The sequence below is a fragment of the Carassius carassius genome, chromosome 26 (assembly GCF_963082965.1).
Source record: "Carassius carassius chromosome 26, fCarCar2.1, whole genome shotgun sequence".
Classification (NCBI taxonomy): Eukaryota; Metazoa; Chordata; class Actinopteri; order Cypriniformes; family Cyprinidae; genus Carassius; species Carassius carassius.
The window spans coordinates 9,447,038-9,470,720 of NC_081780.1; the positions used below are offsets into that span (position 1 = coordinate 9,447,038).

General features: G+C 35.5%; 1 protein-coding gene across 1 annotated transcript; it reads right to left on the bottom strand.

The window, feature by feature from the left end:
- Positions 1-7,197: 7,197 nt before the first annotated feature.
- Positions 7,198-16,704, bottom strand: LOC132105725 (plexin-B2-like). Its single transcript, XM_059511067.1, has 14 exons — positions 16,577-16,704; positions 13,817-14,925; positions 13,540-13,728; positions 12,996-13,124; positions 12,025-12,125; positions 11,663-11,795; positions 10,973-11,129; positions 10,642-10,753; positions 10,441-10,552; positions 10,160-10,261; positions 9,304-9,399; positions 8,922-9,009; positions 8,257-8,417; positions 7,198-7,590 (listed from the first exon to the last, which is right to left on the bottom strand). The coding sequence occupies exons 1-14, from the start codon at positions 16,638-16,640 to the stop codon at positions 7,426-7,428; spliced, it is 2,718 nt and encodes a 905-aa protein (XP_059367050.1). The 5' UTR covers positions 16,641-16,704; the 3' UTR covers positions 7,198-7,425.
- Positions 16,705-23,683: the final 6,979 nt, after the last annotated feature.

Sequence of the window (23,683 nt, forward strand, 5' to 3'; positions counted from 1 at the left end):
ACTATATAGAAAGGTTGTAAAATGTCTTTACTTTGTTTTTGTCTTTAATCATATACTGCATTGTGGTGCACTTTGAGATTAATTATCCATGGACCATAATCTTTTTTACAATACCCTTTATTCACGAAACATGTTTTATTAGGTTGTGCTTGATTTGATTACCTTTGATTATCTTGATTTCAAAAGTGTGGATTTCAGGAACAGAATGTAGTAAAACTTTAAAACTGGTTAATAATACAACATTTGTATCAAATAGTAGGCTATACAAGTTTTTTTTTTTTCATATGATGCTTAACTATTACACTGATAAAGTACACATCCACCATCCCCTGCATCAAAAAAAAGGAAAAAATTGTGTGCAATAGTGGCTCATATATAACTTGAGAAAATGTAAGTCTCCCCCATTAGAATAGCTTCTGCAAACTAGGAACAAAATAACAGGCAGAAGTGCAAGTATCAAGCTCTGCTGATTTGTAACATATACATTAATTACAAACAAACAGCTTCTCCACATGAACTGTAGGCTCTCATGCACTTCCATGTGAAACCTTTTTTAAGGAGAAAAAAAGTTAAATAGTTGTTACTGCATACGAGTCTTTATATATAGTTCTTTATTCTCAATGACACCAAATATCTCAGACACTGAACATTTCAGAACACCGGCGAGTTCATGGACCATGATATCACACTCACCAGTGGTAAGGTAACTGGCAGTTTCGATCTAGAAAAAGGTGAGAATTTCACAATTTCACTTCTATGCAATCTTCACGAAATACCTTCCGAAAAGCTATACAAATTACAGAGAGAGTAAAATGTCCTGCCTCTAGTTAAAAAAAATATATAAAATGTGTCCCCAACTAAGTCCCAGCTCCACTTGAGCTTAGCCATTTTCAGAAATAAAACCCTTTCGCACATGAGTTCAAAATATTCTAGTTGAGCCCCAGCGTGAGTTTCTTTAGGCGACCGTTATTTTAGAATGTACCGCCTTAATGTTTCCATGGCGACGCGTCATGCTTGTCATGTGACAACACAGCCACAATAGATCTGTATGACACATGGATCGCTTTTATTGTATTTTTCCTGTTTTATTCAAAATATTTGCAAACATACTCACTACATTATGAAATCTATAATATTCCGATTATGAAATATTGGCAAATAGCTTAAACACTTATATATCAACCGTGTTAGTCGATCTATACCTTAATTCTGAAAATGGCTAAGCTCACTAGTGGGACTGGGACTCAGTTGGGAACACATTTTATATTTTTTAACTAGAGGCAGTTAAACTCTCTCTCTCTGTGTGTGTGTGTGTGTGTGTAACTTGCATAGCGTTTGGAAGGTATTTCGTGAAGATTTCACAGAAGTGAAATTCTCACCTTTTTCTAGGTCGAGACTGTTACCTTACTGCTGGCGAGTGTGATATTATGGTCCGTGAACTTCGCCAGCGGATGATGATGTTGGCATCGTTTGCGTGTTATTTGCGTGTTGATGCTTTGTATGCCAGGGCTCGAAGGCCGAAGCAAAGTGCACGATTCAGATTGTGTTTCTGACTGCAGGTGAGCAGGCAACACATTCGATTAAACTGATGGTAATTGATCATATAATAGTAGGCGAAGAAAGAACATTCCGCGAAATGCTTCAGGTGAAGCACGATCCCTGTCCATAATTGCAAATGCGGTATATAGACAGGTTACTTCCGTACACGCTTAAACGACTTCCTTTTACACTGAAATGCCTTCCGTATACACTGAAACGCCTTCCGTTTACACTGAAATGCCTTCCGTATACACTGAAATGCCTTCCATTTATACTGAAAATTCACGCACATCCACATATGAAATCACTCGCATATATATATGTACACAAATAATGCATTTGTTTTTCTTATCTGAACTGTATACGTTACTAAATGTTATTTATGTATGCGCGTGTTTTATGGATGTGTATGCGCGTACCGAGTTTATATGTATGTGCAAGTGTATAATAGGTGTATATGCACAGATCAAGTTTATATGTATGTGCGAGTATGTGCAGGTGTGTTTGTATGCAGCGAGTTTATATGTATGTGTGAGTGTTTAATAGGTGTATATGCACGGATCAAGTTTATATGTATATGCAAGTTATTCACAAGTGTGTATGCATACATTGCTAACATATGTATGTGTTCATTCATATTAGTGTTCACGTGTATTTTATATATGTATTTTTAAACATCCAGTAGTATGCATGTATATGTGAGTATTTTATAGGTGTATATGCACGTGTTTTATGTATGTATTGATAAGCGAAGTTTGATTTAAATCCTACACGGCGCCTCATATGTATGTACGTCCTCGACAGACAACAAAACAACCACTTTTTGGTTGTTAAAAAAAGGTGTGTTTGTTCAAAACAGTTGCGTTCGATCCTTCGATGTCTGTGCTGATTAAATCTAGCAGGGACGGATTAATGCACGGGCCTACCAGGCACGTGCCCATGGCCCTAGACCAGAGAGCGTTTACTACTCCAGGAACACTATTTCAACTGTGCATCCTCAAGATTTTAAGCAAAGTGGATTTTGAATGCAGCTTCCAAAAGACCAAAAATGGCTGAATAATATATATATTTTTTTACATATATATTTGATACGATTAGAACGTTCAGTGGGGCACAGTATCAGCTGCCAAATTCTGGGTTCATTCTTTGGCTGGCGCTGAGCCAGACGCGTTTTTACAGTACTGCGCATTATAACCAATCACACAGGATTCTGTTGAGCTTGTGAATGCAATGGCCAATCAGAGGCATTCAGATGAGTCATCGAGTCATCATAAAAAGCCGGCGTTTTGTTCAGTGCGCGCTGACTGAATGCTGCTCTCTGGCAAATTAATTATCTCGTCATAAAAAAAAGTGCAGATGTGTGTACGTATGTAAGATATTCAGTTGTTGAGTGCTTGAACTCTGTCTAGACTGAAGTTAATATTCTTTGATAATGTAAATACTCTTTGCTCTCTTTATGTAGCATGAAAGTGTTATTATTAGTAACTTACAATGTTTTTATAAAATTTATGTTAAGTACAATGTCAGTCTTATTAAAAATATTCAATACAAGTTAAAAGACGGGTTTATGCATAGGCCAGTGTGAAGTCAGCTAAAATGGGCTATGTTTTGGTGAATGACTTATAATACCATCAAATCAAAGTACAAATCAAAAAACTATGCATGAGATCTTTATATTTATTTATATATAGGCCTATATATATTTTAAATGTGAAAAAGTATAATTATTTTACAATTATGAGACTTAGAGTATCAGAACCTCTTGAGCATAGACACAACATTCAGGTAAAATGGGCCAACTGTTCAGTTAAAATAGGCCAGGTAATTTCGGCTGAAATCATTTTATTTTTAATAGTAAATTGATTGTTTTTAGCGTGCCATTGCAACAACACCATAAAAGTATTTCATTAAATATAGAGTTTAACCTATATTTTATTAACAGTGCAATTAAAAATGAACTTATCATGTTGTATAGTATCGGGCGCCGTTTGTAAAGCTGCTCATGCTGAAAATAACAGCAACATTTTGTCACATTTAGCTTCAAACAATGTAAAAAAAACGGTATGCATTTTTTGACGGTCACTTTTTAGCACATTTACAACAATATTTGTCAACTTAGAGATATTTTAAATAGTTAAATATAAATATTAAATGTTAAACCTAAATGTTAAATGTTAAATCTAAATGCTAAATCTAAATATAAATATTAAATCTAAATCTAAATGTTAAATCTAAATCTAAATATAAAATCTAAATGTTAAATATAAATATAAATGTTAAATATAAATGTTAAATATAAATCTAAATATAAATGTTAAATCTAAATCTTAAATCTAAAAATAAATATAAATGTTAAATCTAAATATTAAATCTACATCTAAATGTTAAATCTAAATGTTAAATCTAAATGTTCAATCTAAATGTTAAATCTAAATCTAAATTTTGAATCTAAATGTTAAATCTAAATCTAAATCTAAATTTTGAATCTAAATGTTACATCTAAATCTAAATCTAAATGTTGAATCTAAATGTTTCGGTTGAAACTAAATATTTAGCTAATATGCAAATTCAAAATGCCGGAAGTGCCAAAATAAAAGCTCGATGAGGTCAGTGTGTGTTTATAGCATTGTGTTAAATAAGGAACGAATACAAATCATCTCATCCGAGGAAATTAACTCTTGGACATGGATTATCGTGATAATGACTACCGTTTTTTCCGGACTATAAATCGCACTTTTTTCATAGTTTGGCTGGTCCTGCAACTTATTTATCAAAATTAATTTGACATGAACCAAGAGAAAACATGACCGTCTACAGCCACGAGAGGGCGCTCTTTGCTGCTCAATGCTCCTGTAGTTTTTATATTTTTAACTCCACTAATGTTATTTTTTTTATAGAATTAGAAAACCCCAAATCATTATCTCTATAATATTTTTTCAATTATTTTATGTGATTTTATTTTTCTTGTATAGGATCTCATATGATGAACACGTTAAATTTTTATTTACTGTTTTATGGCGTTATGATTGTTATTGTTAAATACAACCGTCTTACCCTGATCTTTGGCAATAATAATAAAGAGGTACAGGTGCACTACCACTTCACAGCATCACTAACTCCACAGTCAAGTACAGTTTCTCTCAGCGACTCTACAATGTCTGCACACGTAAATCCACTTTTGAGTAGTGTACTTAATGGAGCTCCCCTGTTAGTTATTCATTATAAAACGTGTTTTTACAGCACAATCACAAATATGCTATATTATGTAAGTAACAAACAGGGTTTAGATTAAGCCAGGATCAGGCCATGGCTCAATTAGTCTTGCCTGTGAAACCGGAGGATAGCGTCTTTACACCTTTTGCTTATATGTTGCTGACTTCACACCTTAGATTTAATAGATTATTAACTCCAAAATCAATACCACTGTATGAAAATAACGTGTACTCTTAAATTTAAATAATTATTTCGTGAAAAAAATATATTCTCACCATTGTAACACACAGCAAGCCGTCATATTCGTCTTCTTCCCAGTTTAACGGCGGTTGGCATCCAGCTTATTGGCGCAATACCGCCCTCTTCTGTTCCGGAGTGTGGATCAGATAATAAAACTAAACGTACACATCTCTCACATTGTTCCCTAACATTAATATCTACATACACTAGCGTACTCTTCAAATACAGTTTCTCCAAACGTGTTTATTACTTTAGGAAGTATTTATCAAGATAATCCATGTCCAAGAGTCAATTTCCTCGGATGAGATGATTTTTATTCGTTCCTTATTTAACACAATGCTATAAACACACACTGACCTCATCGAGCTTTTATTTTGGCACTTCCGGCATTTTGAATTTGCATATTAGCTAAATATTTAGTTTCAACCAAACATTTAGATTCAACATTTAGATTTAGATTTAACATTTAGATTTTACATTTAGATTTAGATTTAGATTTAACTTTTAGATTGAACATTTAGATTTAGCATTTAGATTTAGATTTAACATTTAGATTTAACATTTAGATTTAACATTTATATTTATATTTAACATTTAGATTTAACATTTAGATTTATATTTATCATTTAGATTTAACATTTAGATTTGACATTTATATTTATATTTAACATTTATATTTAACATTTAGATTTAACATTTAGATTTAAATTTATATTTAACATTTAGATTTAAATTTAACATTTAGATTTAAATTTAACATTTAGATTTTATATTTAGATTTAACATTTAGATTTAGATTTAGATTTAACATTTAGATTTAGATTTAGCATTTAGATTTAACATTTAACATTTAGGTGTAACATTTAATATTTATATCTAACTATTTAAAATATCTCTAAGTTGATAAATATTGTTGTAAATGTGCTAAAAAGTGACCGTCAAAAAATTCATACCAGTTTTTTAAACATTGTTTGAAGCTAAATGTGACAAAATGTTGCTGTTATGTTCAGCATGAGCAGCTTTACAAACGGCACCCGATAGTATAGGTGTGTGTTTCAGTGCAGTCTTTTGTGTGCATGCTTGTCAAATATGTATCAAACATTTTGTTAAAGATTAGGACATATTTGAAAAAAAAAAACATAACACTTTAATATTTCCTATACTGTAGGTCTTAACATTGCACCTAGTCAGGCCATATATATATATATATATATATATCTAAAGAGATATGAGGCTACAACCTTTTTTGTCCCATTTTACCTGATGGCCCTTTTTAGCTGACTTTACCTAGTTAATAGTCTACACTAATATTAGGCTACTTTTGCCATAGCCAATTAAAGATAAACTAACATGATATGTAAAGGTGAAAAATGCATTTATTTTATTTAAGGAACCATATATAGTTAACAAGTCAGGAAAATTCTGAATAAAAAAAGGAACAGATTTTCAACTGAGTGGGGCCTTATATCGGCCTGTGCCCAGGCCACTGCTGTGTCATAATCTTTCCCTGAAATCTAGCAGTTTTGTTGTGTTTGTGTAAAATGTAAAAATGACCATGCCTATTTTTATGTTGAAAATTTGAGTTTAATGAAGTAGAATTAAAATGGAATTAATATATTTAGATGTTTTTTTGTTCATGTTTATAGGGATAGTTCACCCAAAAATGAAAATTCAGTTAACAATTACTCACCCTCATTTCATTACAAACCCGTAAGACAAAGCATTCAAAAAAAAAAAAAAAAAAAACCCAACAAAAAAATTATTGCTTCTGAAGTGATAGATCATATTATCAACATCCTGCCGACAAGTCTAGTCTCCACATCAAGCATATTGGATCCAACCCTGGACACCTGATGCTGTTTTCTAATACTCAAAACCCATGAACAGTTTTTTCTGGTACCTAAAACCTGTTAACAGCAAGTGTTGTCTGGTACTAAAAATCAGTGTTTCACTGCATATTGTCTAGAAAGCAAAACTCTATTAGGAGCAGAAAGCAGAAGAAAGAAGTTTATTGAATAATCTTAATTGCATCTTTTCCGAAGCTCAGTCAGACTTAGTCTGACCAGTACACATCCAACCAGCAGTCCAGCAGAAATCCAACCAGTTTTATCATATCACAATTATTGGCAATGGAAATATCCTACAGTGACATTATAAACTTGAAATGGAGACATTGTCTCATGCAAAGACAAGGCAAGACAAAGGCAACACAGCATAAAACATAAAACTAAACCATAATGTAAAACTAGTTTGAAATAATATAACAAGAATGAATGATCAATAATTGAATCAATTAAATGAGTATGAATTTTTATAAAGAATTATGATTAAACATAATAAAAAACTGATAAAACAATAAAAGATAATACATGAAAAAGAATATCACAAATTTAAGAAGTATCACACACACACAGCTGTTGCTACAAAAAATCCTTAATCTCTCATGCAGTACCTAGAGAATGAGTATCTTTTTGGCGAATGAGTACAAGGCACTTCAGCTACAGTGATTCTCTGAATGTCCTCCTGCTTGATGCCCAAGTTAGTGCCTTTTGTTGTGCCAGATATCTGTCCCTTTATCGTCCCTTCCTGAGGAACAACCTGGAATGATAACAGAAAAGCAAAGTAAAAAGAGGCTTATGACATTCAAAACCATAACCAAGAGTAAAGATGGACAACTCCCGTACTGGAGATCCACTGTCCTGCAGAGTTTTGCTTGATCCCCCAATCAAACATACATGAAAACCTGACAAAAGTCTAAAGGATTGTTTGAAAATTGGAGGCAAAGCATTTTTTTTATTATTATTATTTTGGTTGTGCATGCACACCTGTGCACCACTTATGTGCATGCCTGCCTATAACCATTGTGCACTAAAATGTTCCAGCTGCTTTGGAAAAAAATATTTTGCCAGATCAGGGGCAGGCGGCACGATCATTAGAGTCTCAGACGGATTCAACAAAACACTAGAGTGAGAGACTGAGTTTGTGCCTACCAGCGCAGCCATCTATATATCATTTAGGCATGAAAAATGGATAAGAGGATGAAAAGAAATGGTGTTTTCTAGAGAAGATGAAGAGTAGAAATTTATGAACTGCATTTGAACTGGGAATAGTGAGATTAGTAATCGCTGACCTTACGCAAATGAGATATTTTTGGGATGCATTTTGAGCTTAGCTTGAAGCATAACTGAATTTAGTGTTAGGAATGTTTAAAATAATGTTGAGTGACAGAATTGAGAAAAGAACGACAAGAAGAATGGTCCTCACGTCAGTGATCTTTGGAGGAGGACACTGTCCCTCCTCCTGTGTGCACAGGTCTCTGTAGATGCAGGTTTTTGTTGTGCTGCACCACACGCAGTTATACTTCTGATCAGCATTCTTACACAAACTGCAGTCCTCACGTCTAACAGAGCAGCTGTAGAGCACCACTGAGTAGAAGAATGGAGGAAACAAAACAACAATGTACACTGATTTCTTCATCTTCAACAAAAAACACTTCAAACAACTGAACTCAAAAAAGATCCCCTAAAACTTTTGATTTGTAGCTAAATAAACTGCTGTTTATCACTTTTTATGCAAATTAGGATGTTTATTGTTATATGTGGTGATTTTATTATTAATTTATTGATCAAGTTTGATTCTGTCACATTCTGTCCTGTGGCAGATAAATATTGCTCAGAATATTTAGGCTGGCAGTACTATATTTTTATACATACTGGCCTCTTAAAAAGTGTCAATGTACCATAATTAAACAAGATTCAAGAAATACGTTTTCAAAAATAAATTTACTAAATATGTTAACCTGCGTTTTTTAAGATGTTCATTAGATGTTTTTATACAACCTTTCCAGACTTTAAAAATCCACGTTTACTGGATAAAGTCCAACTTCCTGGTCCTGTAAACTACGATGATGAAAATTCATTGAAATGTACCTCTGAGGGTGCTGTCAATCTTCCTGTCCGTGCTTTTATCCTTTATGTAGAATGTCACATTCACCTCTGGCTCTTTGTCATATTCAAACTGGCATAAAACAGTAGAAAGGTATCGTTAAAGAAACAAGACACACAAATACACCACTGCATGTGGAACAACTGTGCGCTACAGCAAATTCTCCTCCTGCCAACATGATGTCTTTGTGAACCCGATCACTGTGTGTTTGTTATGCACACACATGACTGAGCCCTACACACACGTGCTGGGAATGCCATATTGGCTGCTGCTCAAACTCCAGAAACAAATTGATGTATGAACAGAGAAGATGTAGAAAGTGAGGGAGACATAATAGAAGGAGGAATACGAGTGGAGTGTACTGACCTCATATCCCTCAAATCTGTACTTTGACCCATCAGCCACCACAGTCACCTCGCCCACCTGTTTCATGAGCTCAGTGCCGATCTGAAAGGTACTGCCCTGAGAAACATGAAGAAAGAGTATTGCTGCTTATGCAGGCTCTAAAAACAGGTATTTTACTATAAAAAAGCATGCCTCACGGAGATATTGGGTAAATATTTACAAACAAATTGTGGATTTTTTGGAATCGGGTTTGTACTTCGGCATCTTCATTTTTCTCATAAATATTTGATTCTGATTGTTTAATGGTTATGTGATACAATATCTAGTTGTTGCTAGAAATATATTGAGCGAATAATGAAATGACATCATACTAGCACAACTATGTTTGTTACTAGGGACAAATATCAAATAAATATACACATAATTTAACTGGACATCTGTTAAGGTTACAGACAATTACTAAAACACCTCTCAATGCAATGTGTATATACAGTAGAATATGTGTAAAACACCTGTGAAAAATAAATTCATATTAATATATTGCAATATTTTATGGACTGTAAAACCATTTTAACTTAAACAATTCAATACAATACCTTAATTTATTTACAGTATTTAATATGAATAAGTGTAAAAAGCCAGATAACACACAGCCAGGTGGTCATTATCACAAAATAACCCCCTTAAAGAAGATAAAATGCCATCCCAATCAGCTTTTTTTTTTGTCCAAACTACTGTACATTAGCCATTACATATCTTTAAAAATCAAATATTTCCATACTATATACTCCAGGATATTGCCTGCATGCATTTTTTTAAATATTACTAGGTGTAACAACCACAGAATGTACAATAAAAAGTAATGCATGTACTTTACCAAATATTTATCCAGATTTTTGCCCTGAAATTGGATGGGGGTTTTAATTCCAACAGGAATAAGAAGAGGTTCTGGGATCTCAAACTGTGGACAGCTATCATCCTGCAACAATCATATATATATATATATATATATATATATATATATATATATATATATATATATATATATATACAGTTATTAGTCCTTTTTTTCACCAGAAGATGATTGCTCACCATATATTAAAGCACAAACAGGCATATTAATTTACATATGCATGCACTCTTCCTAACATGACTCACCTCCATGTGTTGTATGATATGATCACCCTTGACAGTGTCATCTCTATCACTGCATGTGTGATCCTGAATGTTCCACTGGCAGCCCCACTTACTGGTCACACATGCAATGCATCTGCAGGACACACAACCACCCAGTCAAAAGACTAATCTAAAGAAATGCTATATGGAAGACACATGTCTTAAACACTGCCTGATACTCACAGTGTGTTTTCCAATCTCTTCACCACGTCTGCACAGTTGTAGAACTCAAATGCACCAAATGCCAATTCAAATCCATCATTCATCATGATCATCACTGGCACTGCCACAAAATCTACACACATGCAAACTTCAGAATATATCTGGTAATATATTCAGCTTCAGTGTTATTGTTGGATCTGATCAGTCTCCAAAAATGAAGAAATAAATGAAAAAGCATTCATGTTTGATGTCATTTTTAGGCATTCTGTGATACAAAGACAATCCGTTTGTTCAGGGGGTAAAGGAGGCAGCGAGAGGAAGGCTTCACAGTAGGCAAGCAGGATGCTCTTACCTTGTGTCTCAGGTATGGGTGGTATGTACTCAAAGAGCGGGAGATCACAGATGAACCGTGTATTTTCCATCGTTGCCTGACTACAATAGTCACCAAATACACATGTAAATCTAGCAGGATTGCTGATACTGGGGAGGGAGGGGATGTCAATCATCACCTGCAAGTTTAAACCAGAAAACAAGGATTTAGGGGGAAATAAAATATAAAATACCAATTCTCAAACCTTTTAAACATTAAATATAATGTTTAAGTTGTCTAGCTGTTTGGGATTATTGGATGAGGGATTTTAAAAACTGGATATTTAGAGATAAACAAAAATGAAAAAAGTAAATAAATAAAACACTTAAAACTTGATGATGATTATTATTATTATAGATATTATTAACTTTTGTCAATCACTTTTTGACCATTTTATTGATTTCTCTAACTTTTACAGTTCTGGAAATCAAATTGTAAAAATGACCACTTGAGACAGACTAGAAATGTATGAAAGGTGATATGATAGTTTGATAAGTTTCAGATGCCTTGTTTGGTTTTTTATTATGTCAGCTCTTGAAAAAAAGGATTAGACTCACAGACTGGATCTGTTACTGGATCTGAGTCAATCCTTAAGAGGTTAGGGTTTGAAATAATGGCAGACTTTATCACAGAGTGTGTGATTATGTACATGTTCATGTTATGCTTTAGTACCTGTGAATTATATGTTTTCTTCCAGCTCATGTTGGGGGGCTCAAAGGACTTAATAGATACACATGTTTGATTTGGACTCCACAACCAGGCGAACTTTCCTTCTCCTTTGTCACAATCCTTTTTCCTAGTACAACTGCAGGAGCAAAGCAGACAAACACAGGTAATGAGCCATACTGCATTCACTTTAACTGGACTGCACACAAATATTTATTACAATGGGATTTGTAAACAATTACCTGTTTTAAATAATAGGTTATTAGGGATGGAAGGAGCCATAGTGGGTCATTGCCCTGTCCTTCACCAGGCAAGAATTCTCAAATCAAGTTGTGCATTTGGTAATAAAATGAGTCTAAAAGACTTACCTGCCCTCCAACACACACCAGCCACAATATGGGTCCCGTTGGGAGATGCATGATTGACAATCATTCTTCTGCTCACAGGCCTGCACTGGGACTTTGGTGATCTAAGCAAAAGATAAGCAAGACAATCAAGATAATAAAATGTCTCAGTTACTATGTAACCTGGTTCCTTGAGAAGTCATGAAGTCATATTGACTTCCAAATAAGAAAAAATATCAATGCTATAAATAAAGTGTGTTCCCATTAATGTGTGACAGCAAAGGCAAAGCTCTCTGGCCAATCACATGCCTTGCAACTCAGATCAAGTGTGAAAGCCAGCGAGATCCAAAACTCTTTCTAAAGGTTAAAAGATTGAAGAATATGAGGAATTTAAATGCATTTACACTGAGGAAGGTACTTGTCCATGAAAGAGGACAAATACTGTAAATGAAATTATCTTGCTCTATCAGTACAGTCACAATTGAAACTTGTGAATATAGTTTATATAGTTGATGAATGAATATATAGAGACTCGAACATGTAAGGTCACATAGTCATTATTAGATCATAATCTATTGATTCTACAGCTTATTTATATTACATATGATCTGTATATATAAACTTAAATTGCTTGTAATTTATTAATTATAACTTAAATCAAAACAATTATATAAATCATATCAAATAATTATCAGTCATTATTATTTAATTTGGATGAAGAGAAATTGGGTGAGTAACTTTTTATGCATCAGACATGTGTCACTTTGTTCACATCTAATTGGTCCAATTTCAAAACATAACCTGCCCTGGAGCAGGTTAGATGTGGAGCGTAAATTACTATGAAAATGAATGCAGCTAAAAGTCAAGCCGCATTTATGGTACCTAAAATCCAGGACTGGTGCAAATGAAACTGAAACTTACCTGGATAGCCAGCTAATCAGGCTTCATGGTACAGGCCCCTGATCTGTATGTTGTAGACGTGTTCATAAACAAACCTTTCTTCCAGTGGTGATGTACAAATGATCCAAAGCTGAATTAAAAAAGAGGTTTTTGTTCACCCCACCGTCTGTGTGTTCCCCTGGAATCTTGTTATAAAGGTCAGGGTGGCTGGGGTCAAGATGCACCTGAAATCAAAAAATTAAAAGCATTTATAAGCAGTGTAGCACACATTGGTCATATTTTATTTTATAAGAGAGTTACAAATGAAGAGTTCAGATGCCAAAGTCTTCTTAATTATCATTTTTTCAGTCTCCTGTGTAGGTTCAGTAATTCACTTTAATGGCAATGAACAGGTTATTTTCATTGCCATTAATTAATATAAAATAACTGAACAAAAACCTAGGAGCCTTAGAAAAATGCTTATTTTAGAAAAAAATTTCAAACGGCACTTAGAGGCTTTTGCATCTAAACTCTTCAAATATACACTCTATTACATGAACATTAAGTTTAAGTAAGTCTTGGGGTTAAGTGCACTACTCAAGTGGTTGTAGATCATAAGCATCCATTCTTGGTTTGAACCAACAACCTTTTTGTTGTCACCTTTAAGACATCTGCTCCACTGGTTCCCAAAAATGCCACAGTGTGCTCATTCTCCACTGCCACAGCTACAGCTGTCATTATGTCATTTCGGGTGTAGATGGGTTTGACAGCCAGAGCGTACTCAGGTTTACTGGCTAGTGGAGATGGAAGGAACTCTGCACCGCACTTAAATGCCTTCACCATTTCCTTCTGTTGGGTGAAAACACATACCACATTCAGAAGGGTCGTAAAGGCCCACACAAAAAAGAACCAGAACTGAAGCAACACAACAACTCACGTTTATTTTGGTCTTGCAGATGGCTTCAGAATTGGAGATGTAGGGTAAACCCACCAGAACTTCTCCCATGTAGCAAGACTCAATCACCTCCTCAAGCCTGGCATTAATGCTGCTGAGCGGATACATGCACAAGGCAGAACGGCCACCATCCTCATCCGCGCTGAACACAGCAAACAGAACTTTATCGTTGAGATTTGAAGGGATGATCTCCCTAGCCAAAACTTCTCCTGGTCTGGCCAGATATGCTGCTTGAACCTTGTTGTATGTGTATTCCTGTTGTTCAGTTTTGATGGAGCAGTTGAGCTGGAGCTCGGTGTAAGAATAGTAATAATGGTCATTCTCACATAGACGTGCTATAAATGTGATCTTTCTATTGTCGCTGGTGCCTAGAGTGCGTGAAAACAAGAAGTAGATGTAGCCATTGCCTCTGAAAGCATGACGAAAGTCGTGGAGGTAACGCTGGACAAAAGGACTAGCTTGCACAGTGGAAGCATCAACCATGTTCTCAAAGACATCCATTTCTCCATACTCCTGCAGCAATCGGGTGCTAATGAGTTTCGAACTGTCTGAGCTACCATAGCCCTTCCCTACAAGAAATACGCTGAGGTTTGCATTATTATTATTATCTTCAATAAAATAAGAAATAACTCCCACAACGGTAACAGACTCCTCTGTGCTGGCTACGTATGTCTTCTCCTCTTTAGTGTCACTGTAGTACACCTGTTTGTCCACGCTGTTGAGGTTTAACAAAGAGCAGATGCCCCTGAAAAGGCTTCCACAAACAATCAAGGTGCCGTTGGCGGAGTTTACCAGCAGGAGTTTGTTGATGTTGTCCATATCCTTTGCATCAGTGCAACGTGCAGTGATTGGTGGAGTGCAGTGTGGGTTGTCCTTCTTAGGGCCTGTTACAGCACTGCTCTCCAGCTGTAGTTTATAGCTGAGCTGATAGATGTTATTAATGGCACCCACATAAATTCGTCCAGTTTGAGGGTCCTGAACGACATTGTTGATGACTGTTTCAGACAAGAAATGATCTTGAGTATCATCACAGCAAGATGAGCTGAAACACAGCAGCAGGGACAATGCTGCCAGGGCTCTCCACGCCATCTCTTGAAGAGAGAGAAAGAAAACAAGATATGCATCATATAAGAGGCCAGCAACCAAGTTGCACAGCCTGTGAGAAAGTCCTCACCAAATCACTAGGGTGATATCTTGGTTTAATCTAAAATACATACAGTTCATACTTTAAATGGCATAAACAAACCTTTCCTATTTTGAACGTTTTTAATTTGTCAGTAAATGGAAATATGCCATGGTGATACAATGGTCCTATCATAACAAGTTTGGCATAATCTTTTATTATTATATTTTGGGTTTAAAGAAAATAAGATATGTAAAAAATATTTGTAATAAATGAAAAACTTTTGTCCAGCAAATCTAAGTCATGTAAACCAACATACAGAAAAATGCTGGAAAAAACATAAACCAGGGAATTATATAAACTGAATCTTGTATCACAGCTGATACTGAACACTGCACAACATCAGACACTGCAGTGCATTTTTGTGCAGTGTTTTTCATTACTTACTTTTTCTCTTTTTGTCTCAATACTGTAACACAACATTTGTTCAGCCTCATGTTGTTCTAGTTCTAGTGTTCTTGTTTGACCTCAACATATTCATCATCTTATCCATGATTTTGCATGCAAAAGATATTTATCAGAATTTCTCCTTTTGTGTTCCAAAGAACAGAAGTCACTAGTTTCTAACAACATGAGGGTAAATAAATGATGCCTTTGGTGTTTGTTTGTTTGGAATTTTTTTTTTTTTTGTACAATCCCCTCGGAGTCAACATTAAATATTTATAACCTATTTTTATAGAATACTATAAAATAATATAATTTCTTATCAGTTTGCTGAAAATTTCAAACACCCGAATGACATTATAATGCGAGTTCAGAGTGATGTTATTCTCATATATTGTTGTACTGTGTACTACTGTATGGGAGAAATTAACCCTCTCAAAATTTTGAATCAATTAAACCAATTTAGCAATGTGAGCCATTATTAAACACCATACGGTGGTGATGGCTGTATGATTGTCCAAACTGTGTAAATACAACCAAAACACAGCTGTTAGAACTCAAAGCAAATGTTTTGTTTGTCACAACAATAACGGGATACAAATTTTAGATGTACAGTTTAGTCAAAGTTCAGTAAACAGCCTAGTGTGATCGTGACAATAACAATAACAGCACTTATTTCATTTTAGCTCAAGACATGTCCTAAAGATCAGTAGCAATTATTTCCAAGTCAGATGTGTTCTCACAAAAGTATCAGGCCACTATATCAAATATTAAGATGATCACTGAATTTCCCAGAACAATCACCCCAAAGTATCCAAATAGTTTGCTCTTATTCCTTATTTTTAAATTTTGATCTTAATATTATTATTAATTTATATCCCCTATTTGTCCATTTATGTTAAAGAGACAATTATTCATTTTTATCTTTGTGATTTTACTTTTCTTGTTTTGCTTTTGAGTTGATGGTGTTGCTTAATATAAACTGCTTAATAAAAAATTTATATTTTACATGACTCTCTTCATGTGATAATTCATCCCACGGCTGTGCAGACCACAGACTAAGAGGAACTGAAAAGCAATTTTACTTAAATAACAGCTAACTGTATGATACCAGAATAAAGTCTGACCAAGAAACCATACAGCTAAAAGATACAGAAAGCAGAATAGTCACTCACCTTTCTGAGAAACAACAAATGATGGCATATCAAACTCCTGTAAAGTTTGTTTGATGATTGACATTCATTTGACATTCACTGAGAAAATTAAGAGACTATCATAAAAGTGCGTGACAATGATTAACAAAATCATTCAGATTTAAAAAATATGTGTAGCATAAAAATATACAATTGAATAGTGTGAGTGTGTAAGTGGAGTACCAAACAAAAAATTATTTAAAAATATTATTTATATTATTTAACTCATAGAAACGTCTTGTTATAGCTCCTGCATTCACACAACCCTGACACATCTTAAATGACTTAGATTTTGGGAGCATGACATGTTTTGATGCCTTTTTTAACGTCTGAGTGTATTGCAACAAAAGGTCTACTGAGAGCAAACTGTCCCACCCATGAACATGTGCACCTCGAAGCACACACACAAGAAGAGAGCTAAAAAGATAGCTAAAAACTGCCAGCAAGTCTGCTTTCAAGGACAGCTTCAAGCCAACCATTAATAAAATCAATGCCCTGTTCTTGCAGGTTACTTCACTTAATAAAATCGTCTATATGCTATATAACTTTATATCTATATAACAATATATACAGTTATAGATATTTAGACTTTTGAGACACTCCCTAACTTGGATTGGACGGCTTTTTCAGAAAAATCTTAAATAAGCCTAAATCACCATCAAATTGTTAAGTATAACTTAATACTATCTTAATATTAATAACAATATAATAAATATAGGCTATAGCCTATATAAAAAAGTAAAATATTATTTAGCTATAGTTAATTACCCGGGGCATGCTCATCAGTAGCTTACTGGTTATTTGTTGTTAGAATCCATGTGGCTTTTCCACAACTCATAATATTCTCGATCAATATTCTGACACAATAAATAGGCTACAACATTAAGGTTTACATTTACTTACATTTACCTGCCAATCAACATTAGAATGCCACCCTCAGACTGAATTATGCAAGTACAGAAGGGCGTAGGCTAGGCCTATACCTCGGCCAAAAGTGTCCTGCAAGTATTCGGTCATTTGAATATAAAACTTAAGCTACTAATCAATCATAAAGCCTACAATATCATACAACCCAGAATCAGCCTCATCTAAATTTAATATCATTATTATCATCTTCAAGGCTTCTTTTAATAAAATAAAAATAAAACAAAATAAAATAAAATAAGAAACTTTCAAGTGTGTTTACACCTGACTGATGATTGACGCAGGATTTTGTACCTCCAGGAACAGAATAAGATAGCCCTGCTAATAGATACAATCTATTTGCAACACATGCTCTCTCTCTCACACACACACTCACACCCACATGGGGAATAATCTGTGAATCTGATCAACCACACTGGGCACTCTGGTACACTGCTTACAAAAGTTAACCATGGTTTTACTACAAATAAAACCAAAAAACCATGGTTACTATAGTTAATCCATGGTAACCACAAATTAACCATGGTTTTGCTAAATTAACCATAGTATAACCATGGTATTTGTAGTAAATCTGTGGTTATACAAATGGTAGTCAACCCGCCAAAAAACCATGGGTTACTACAGTTTTACTATAATAAAACCATGGTTATTTTTCGTAAGAGCAGCTCTCAGTCTTCATATTTAGAGGAAAATATATTGTTTACTAACATAGGCCTAATGCATTTTTGATAACTAAGATCATTTTATTATATACTTAGGTACTAACTATAATTTTTTATTGTCATTGTTGATATTATTATTTTTTACTTTATTGTTGTTACTTTTTAGCTATTTTTGCCTTTGTGCATAACATGAAATATATTGTTTGCAAATGAAGTGTACATTGAACATCAAACCACTAGGTGACAGCATGTTGTCGTTTTAAATTGTGACCAATGCTAATTCAAGCATCACAGAGATCCATAATCATTAATGTCATTCTGTAAGAAATCTAACAAACAAGCTACTTTCCTAATCCAAGCTACTACTGGCTGTTCTCAAGTTTAATTTTCTTTCTTTCCCTGTCTTTTTCCATTGTGCTGTCTAATGTCCGGTACTGCACACATTTATCACATGAAACCAATTTACAATGTCCAAAAGGTGCTCTATATGAGGAAAATGCTATCATTTAGCACCCATGCTAACACAGTAGAGGAAAGTAAGATCAATGATAGCAAGGATGCAAGTGCTAGTGTTTAATCGTGGTTTTGAACTGTTATATTGCAGTCTGGGTCTGTTTATAGTTTATGTGAAAGCACCTTATGGTTATACCGTGACAGTTTACACAGAGAGACAGGGAGTGAGCGAGAGAGATTGTTTATTTAATAGAGTTTCATGTTTCCACTCTTTCACTTGATAATTTCTTAGCTTCCCCCTTTATCTGTCTCTCTGTATTTACACTGATTATTGACTTTATAAATACCCATGATGCTTGAAACATTTAAAAGACTTCCTGTCCTTTGCTAACCACCTCAATGAACCCAGCATTATGAGCCAAGTGACAACACTGGGCTAACTCAAGTGCTATATGAGGGCTGAAGTTAAGCCTCGTTTTTGTCTTTAATTTCACAAACAACTCAGGGATTATAACACATATAAGACATCATCATTTTCTGTTCATTTACTGAAGACTTAAAAGATTAAAACTTAATTTCCTACTGTGGATGACCTGTCATAAAGGTCTCCCAGTGTTCCAGCATTTTCTTGGAATTAACATTAGCACTGTGGTTATGAATCTTCGCCTGCAGCAAAGCTTCTTTTTTTAGAAACAAATACAAATGGCCTGATGTCCACATTCACCTCCACTCTTCACTTTGTTCTGTGTTTGAACAAACTATATATATATATATATATATATATATATATATATATATATATATATATATATTCACTTAAGGGTTGGGAAATAACAAATAAAAAATGTTATCAGTTTGCGTGACATGGTGCAAGCTTAACAGTTAAATGCATTAAGCATTGTGGTTTAAAAACATAGTTTTAAACTATTCGTGTACATTAAGCAGCAGGGCAAAACTCATGTTGGTTAATGCACGCATTAAGACAGTTTCAGCCTGATACACACGGGGCGTACCTGCTCGTACACCACCTGACTAACTGGAGTTCTTTTTCGCACCTTGTGCATTAAACATTCAAATACACAGTTACGTGTCAATTTGTGTCTTATGGTCAACGTTAATAGTTAAAGAAAGGCTGTGTATGTCATGTTACACGGGAGATCAAGGGGACGCAGAAGATCTTCAACATGGAATTTTAATTCAAAGACATGGAAAACACAGGAACTTACAGAAGACATCTACAGCAGACAGCAAACTCAAAACAGGAGACACCATTTATATACAGACAAATGGGACAACAGACTAGACACACCTGGGATCAATGAAACAGAAAACACCTTGAATCAAATACAAACAGGGATCACCTGGAAATAAATCAAACAAAACACAGGACAGAGTCTGACATAACTCCCCCCTACAGAAAGCGTGACCTCACACCCCAAAACATCCATAGGGGAGGGGGAGTGGGCGTAACCCCATTCGGGGAGCCATGGTGGATCGGAGGATACAGGAGGCCATGGCAGAGCAGCCTCCAAGGCTATGGCTGAAGCCTCGGAGGCCACGGCCCCAGCCTCTATGGCTGGAGCCTTATACCCCCCCAAATTACTTGGGAAAGTTTATAGGGCTGTATTCAGGGCCTGGAGCCCTCCCTGTGCTTGGCAGAGAATCAGGAGCCCTCCCTGGGCTTGACTGGGAAATCAGGAGCCCTCCCTGGGCTATGCTCAGGGGCTGGGACGACACTGGAGCGAACTCTGGGGGGCACTCTGGAAGGTGCTTATCAGGAGCAGGCACTGGAGGGGGCTCTGGGGCTGGCAGGCTTGCCGCATTGTTCATTGGGCTTGCCACATCGTCCTTTAGGCTTGCCATATGAACCGGTGGCACACTTGACTTGGGGACTGCCGGCTGATGGGTCCCAAATTGGAGGCTCTCCAGACACCAGATGACTGCCTTTTTCCAGCCGAGGTTGATTGTGTCTGGGAGCTCCGCAGGGCAATGGCAAGTCATCCCGATCAGGAAAAAACGTCACCATGGTCTCTCCCTCAAGGGAGCTGGCGAGGGTGAGTGGTACAAACGCCCTTGCATAACCGATCGGGTCGTGGCTCGCCATGAACATCACATGTTCATCCATAACGACATGAAAACAGAAGACTAAAAAAAAAAAAAAAACTAAAAACTGGAAAAAAAAGCCCTGCTTACTTTATAGGTCGAATGTTCTGTCACGTTAAATAGGGGAGCAAGGAGACGCTGGAGATTTCTTCAACATAGAATTTTAATTCAAACACGTGGAAAACAGAAGACATTTACAACCAACAGCAAACTTAAAACAGGAAACACTATTTATACACAGATAACAGACTAGACACACCTGGGATCAATGAAACATAGAAAACACCTGGAATCAAATTAATAACAAACAGGGAACACCTGGAAATAAATCAATAAACACAAAACACGGCACAGAGTCTGACAGTGTAGTAGGCTATATGACATCCTGGCATGATGAGATCTGCACCCAAAAATAAAAATGCTGTCATCATTTACTCACCCTCAAGTTGTTCTAAACCTGTATGAATTTCTTTGTTCTCCTCAACATAATAGAAGTTATTTTGAAGAATGTTCATAACCAGAAAGTGTCTTGTCCCTGTTGACTCAAAAAATGTATTTATTATTTTTTTTATTTTTTTGGTTACCAGTATTGTTCCAAATATATTCTTTTGTGATCAACATATGAGGGGAAACGCATACAGGTTAAGAACAACAACATCATTTTTATTTTTGGGTGAACTATTCTTTTAAAGCAGCCTTATATAGCTGCTGTTGCCATTTGTGTCAATAATGTAAATCAAACAACAGAAAGAATATCACTCACTGTCCTTGACTGAATTACTTTTGTAAAATAAGAATGAATGTTTATTAAATTTATACAGTGAATACTATTCAGTCTACTTATACATTTACTTTATACAATGTAATATTTATTTGTTTAAATTTATCAAGTAGGTTGATTTGGTATGTATCTTTGTTCTGTTATAATTTGTGACTGTTAACTTGTGTTCAGTAAGCTTGGTTTTACTTGAGCTAGTATTTTTTTGTGATATTGAAATTTGTAACAAGAAATTTCAGTGCATCAAAAAATGTTGCACACACGCACACATACATAAATACATACATACATACATACATAAATATATATATATATATATATATATATATATATATATATATAATTATTGTGATGGGGCCCTGCATTATTATCATTGCCCAAGGGCCCAGTGAGGTCTTAATCTGGCCCTGTCCATTAGCTGTTGTAGCTTGTCATTAGCTGTACTAAGCAGGTCATTAGCTGGTCCGAGCTGATTTGTGTTGGTCATTAGTTGGTTTAAGCTCATAACTAGCTATTCCAACCTTGTAATTACCTACCTCAACCTGTAATTAGATGATTTGAGCTGGTCATAAGCTGGTTCAATCTATACCGGTCCTTACTTTGTTCAGAATGGGCCTTGGCTGGTTTGATCTGTTCATTAGCTGACTCAAGCAGATAATTAGCTGAGTCAAGCTGGTACTTAGCTTGTCAGAGCTGGTCATTAGCTGGTTCAGGCTGGCCATAAACTGGTTCATGCTTGTCAATAGCTGTTCAAGCTTGTCATTAGCTGGCCTAACCAGGTTTAAGCTGGTCTGAGTTATTTCTTAGATGGTTTAAATTGGTTATTTATCAGGTAAAGCTTTTCCTCAGTTTGTCTGAACTGGTATCTGGTCCTTAGCAGGTCAGTTGATGGTTCGAGCTGGTTCAAGCTTGTCATTATCTGGTCTAAACAAGTCATTAGTTGGTTATTATCTGGACTTTAGCTGATTCAAGCAAGCAATTTCCATCAATTTCATGGATGATCCAAGATAGTCTACTAGCATGCACTAGCTAAAGAGCCATTTTGACCATTATAGACCAGTTTAGCTTCAATGTTCCAAAACACAGTGTCTGGCTCAAACAGAATTTTTCAAACAGAGTTATAAAATACATGTCAGTGCTGTATAATTGTCAGGACCCATCTCTTTAACCTGGCTTACACATAACATACCAATATGCTTCTAATATCCAAATCCGTTAAAGGATTTTTAGGCTGCATTAATTAGGTAAACCGGAACCGGGAACACGTCCCATAACACCTGATGTACTTGCTACATCATTAGAAGAATGGCATCTACGCTAATATTAGTCTGTTTCTCTCTTATTCCGAGGTCACCGTAGCCACCAGATCCAGTCTGTATCCAGATCAAAGGGTCACTGCAGTCACCCGGATCCAGTCAATCCAGACCAGATGGTGGATCGGCACCTAGAAAGGACCTCTACAGCCCTGAAAGACAGCGGAGACCAGGACATCTAGAGCCCCAGATACAGATCCCCTGTAAAGACCTTGTCTCAGACGACCACCAGGACAAGACCACAGGAAACAGATGATTCTTCTGAACAATCTGACTTTGCTGAAGCCTGGAATTGAACTAATGGTTTCGTCTGGTCAGAGGAGAACTTTTTTTCTCTATTCTGTCACCGATGGAGTTTCGGTTCCTTGCCACTGTCACCTCTGGCTTGCTTAGTTGGGGTCACATCATCTACAGCGATATCGTTGACTTGATTGCAAATGAATGCACAGACACTACTTAAACTGAACAGAGATGACATTACTGAATTCAATGATGAACTGCCTTTAACTGTCATTTTGCATTATTGAAACACTGTTTTCCTAATGAATGTTGTTCAGTTGCTTCGACGCAATGTATTTAGTTTAAAAGCGCTATATAAATAAAGGTGACTTGACTATAATTGTAATAGAAGATCTACTACATGCTCTTACAACACAAAACATGGGTGTCATTGCTAAATGTTATGCATAATTCTTTGATATGTATTACTGTGAAATAGGCACTGATCCAAAGGGAAAAGAGAAATAAAAAAATAGGATTGGGTAACATTAATTACTCCAGTGTCAATTGATGACGCACACCACATGCATACGTGTGGAAACCGCCGATTCTCAGCTTAGTTATGGGAAACTGAAAC

Bases quoted from the DNA above. Each gene is read 5' to 3' on its own strand.
- LOC132105725 (XM_059511067.1), bottom strand. From the start codon at position 16,640: ATGTCAATCATCAAACAAACTTTACAGGAGTTTGATATGCCATCATTT. The intron at 14,926-16,576 runs GTGAGTGACTAT...TCTCTCTTCAAG, and splicing joins ATTTGTTGTTTCTCAGAAAG to AGATGGCGTGGAGAGCCCTG. The intron at 9,400-10,159 runs GTAAAGTACATG...CATGTTTCTCAG, and splicing joins AAAATCTGGATAAATATTTG to GGCAGTACCTTTCAGATCGG.